The sequence below is a fragment of the Siniperca chuatsi genome, linkage group LG13 (genome assembly GCF_020085105.1).
Source record: "Siniperca chuatsi isolate FFG_IHB_CAS linkage group LG13, ASM2008510v1, whole genome shotgun sequence".
Lineage (NCBI taxonomy): Eukaryota > Metazoa > Chordata > Actinopteri > Centrarchiformes > Sinipercidae > Siniperca > Siniperca chuatsi.
This window is the reverse complement of record NC_058054.1, coordinates 1245605-1249274: the sequence shown is the minus strand read 5'-3', so window position 1 is coordinate 1249274 and position 3670 is coordinate 1245605. Positions and strand designations below refer to the sequence as shown.

The following is a 3670-nucleotide window of genomic DNA, read 5'->3' as shown; positions in this document are numbered from 1 at the left end:
CTGCATTGTGGTCTCCACCCTACTGCCTAGGACAGACACCCTTCCTCATGTCATCCATGACATTATTATGGAGGTCAAAAGAGGATGTGCCACCTTACCCAACGTCCACCTGGCCCACCCAACCATTGGCACCTGGGACCTCTATGATGGACTCCATCTACACAGAGAGCGGGTGAAGATATTTGCAAGGACCCTCAAAGACAGAGCCCTGGGACACAATGCCCCCACCCCCTCCACTGCTTGCAGATTTACAGACCATCCCAGACCTCTTCCCCATCACCATCCCAGGATGTCCTTTTAGCTTGTGTTTCTCTCTACCTGCTGTACTCAGGTCTGTCTGATCTCATTGAGACGAGCTGATTAAATAAAGGCTGTATATATAACTGAGGGAACAACTTGTGGAGGAGGTGTTCATGATTCTAGACTGTAGGTTAACACTGTGTGACTCCCTCTAGTGGACGTTGTGGAGTACTCTGTTGTCTTTGCCCCGAAGGTTTTTGTACAGAGTCTTGGTGTTTCCTGTCACTGTGGGCTGCAGAGCACAGTAGTACACAGCAGAGTCAGTCACTGCAGCAGAGGAGATCTCCAGATTGACACGTTTCTCTGTTTTGTTAATGTGAGCTGAGAAATCAGAATCACTTGGATGAATCAATCCTCCCTCTGTGATGTAGAGCAGGAACTCTGGTCTGGATCTCTGGTATTGTCGGTACCACTGGATATTGTTGATAACACCCTCATATTTACAGTTCAGGTTGATGTTTCCTCCATCTGCAACATGTTGTTCAGGACTTTCTGGCTTTATGCTGTTCATGGAACCCAGGGCTGCAAAATGAGTCATTCATGTCAGTTAGTCTGCAAGAGATTCTGACATCCAGAGACTCAACGGAGGTTCTTGACTTTTTGGATTCATTCAATAAACCAAATGTCTTTTTCGATCATGGAAGTTGTTACCTTACACAGATAAACCTGTAGTTAAGAAATGTAGACCAAATATCTGGTTAATGCAGCAGGTTAAATGAGACTTTGATCTCTGTTCTAACACTCACCTATAAAGTGAGAGAAAAGTAAAAAGAGATAAAGCAACATGTCTTTGGAGTTGTTAAAGCCAGACAGACAGCAGATGAGCAATGTTCTTCCACTGCAGTAGAATGAAAACACTAAACAGCCTCTCTGCTGCACAGCCCTTCTCCTCAACATCAGGTTCCTCAAACATTTCTGCTCTGGAGACAGAAATAATCTCATTGGTTGACTTAAACACCAGTGGGCGGGGCCAGAGAATCACCTTTTTTAGAAAAGTTCAACTGAGCCAGTGAGATAATTTGTGCATCCAGAGCAGCTCTGCCTCAGAGAAATGTTTACTGAATGTCCAGTTTCAGTTCTTCGCACCATTGTGAGACCAAGGTAGGTCACACTAGAAGGAAGCTTGGTTACCTGAAGAGTTGGAATTTATTCTGGGAACATGGAGGATGTTTTATTAATTCCTAAAATTACAATCGGAAAATCCTAATAGTAATATTTTATATATTAAATCAGCCCTAGCAATGATCAGAAGCCATCATGTCTTAATGTCTTGTCTTTGTTAAGGTGTTGGATGACTTTTCGTCGGTGACTTGGACTCTTTCCCAGTCAGCGCTATGACTGATTCTGGTCTGGTGCTCTCAGACGTGTGATACTGTCTCATTTATCTACTCATCTACACAGTTACCATCCAACAACTCTTTAATATACATCAGTTTGTGTTATGATACAAGAAAAACTTTAGAGTTGCTTGTCAAAATTACTTCCTGATCATTAACCAATCACTGATCTGAGATATTAGATTGATTTGTTTCTAAAGGAGATGACCATCATTTGAAGAACAACACATCATTTGAAGAACACATGTTCTGACATGTTTAGAGTCCACTTCCTATGAATGCCATTTGTCACTTCTTACTTACTTACCAAAAAATTCTGTCATGAATTTACTTACCAGTTGTAAGCCACATTTTTACGATACACATTTTAGATCTTGGTTGTTTTTAACTACATCTTTTAACTGGGTCAAGGATTTTAGAAATCGGACGTCTGGATTTCACGTTGAGCAGACTTTCGAGAAGCCATGGCTCCCCTTACCTCACTATCTGGCTGCCAGAGCTGCATCTGTCTTGGCAAGAAGAGTTCAACTCAGTGAGTTGGAGCAAAGAATTTCCACGCTCTACAAAATCCAGGAGGCTGAGAGGCACTTGGACACCATCCTCTAAGGTCCTACACAAGCCGCCGCCACCAGTGCTGAAGAGAAGGTTACTGCTTGGCTGAGGTGTCAGTCGTTTTAGCCGGATTCTTAGCCTCAGCTCATGGCTCCATTCTGCCTGCACAGTGCTCAGCACGTTTTTTATTGACAATTTTAACCTCTTGTGGAATCGTCCATCTTTTTATCTGAGGGATGGTGGCCATCCTAGCTGACTACGAGCACGTACTCTAACGCACAACATATTTTACAGTTTTTAACACTACTGCAGTTTGACCATCCCTTACCACATGTCTAGAGAGCCAAGAAGGCTCAATACCGGTCACGTCCGGCCTCTGAGCTGACTTCTTCCCCACACTGCTATCATCATCCCTTTCAGGCATAGACTCAGTAGCTCCCCCTTGTGCCCAGGTGCTCTCAATGCCCATAATTCCAATTATTATTCAGAGATCACAGCATAGAGAGGAGGACTTTGCAACAACAAAACAGTATACTCCTATATATAAACTGGTAAGAAATTCACAGCTTGAAAACTCTGTACATAGCCGTACACACTGTGATGTGTACAATATTGAAGCTGTTGTTACTGATACTGATTCTGACAGAAACATGGCTCGGTTCACATGGAGCCTCTCTTTTACTAACTATGATAAGAGTCTTATCTGATTTTTATTTACATGTCGATAACGTCTCAGACTGCAAAGCTATGGATTTGGATGGACTCAACATATCATTGGGCCAACTCAGAAATATTGTCCTTGATAAAACTGTTGATGTTAATATATCAGATCACTACTGTTTTTTAATATGAATATCGCTGGTATAGTAACAAGCGATACGATATTTCAAAATTTAAAGACATTTTTTAAGTCCGTCTTCAGCAGTTTTCAAATCACATGCTTAGTCAACCTCTCTCTGATGAAATCACAACGATTCATGAAAAAGTAAATCATTTTGACTATAAATTAAGATCAGCTCTTGACATAGTGGAACATGAGAAAACTAAAAAGAAATCACAGATTAAGGAAATGCCTTAACTCCTCAAGAGGGAGTGCCATAGAGCAAATGTGGAGAAAAACCACATTAACAATTCACTGAGAGATCCTTACAAAATCCATATATGCCTACAACAAAGCCTTACGTTTTGAGAGACAGGCATATTTCTCAAACATTATAAGTGAAAACAGGAAAAACCCTACAATTGATAGTCTTCTAAACCCTGTCCAGCCTTGTGAACAAATACGCCATGCTTCACAGTCAAAATGTGAGGAGTTTGCATAATTTTTGTTGAAAAGAAGATTATAAATATCCGAGGTAGCATTGCAAAAAAAAACAATGCAGTCAAAATAATGTGCCCGCTAGTGCCTCTCAGGGAAGTCTGAATTCCTTTTTGTGGAATTAGTGAGGGATGCAATTCCCACTTTTTTCTTTAAGGAAGTT

The 3670-nt window shown here is 41.3% G+C and overlaps 1 gene segment (V, D, J or C); it reads right to left on the bottom strand.

Moving 5' to 3' along the window:
* Positions 1-439: 439 nt before the first annotated feature.
* LOC122886884 lies at positions 440-1399 on the bottom strand. The segment is given in 2 exon segments: positions 440-822; positions 1047-1399. Coding segments are annotated over 2 exon segments (567 nt in total).
* Positions 1400-3670: the final 2271 nt, after the last annotated feature.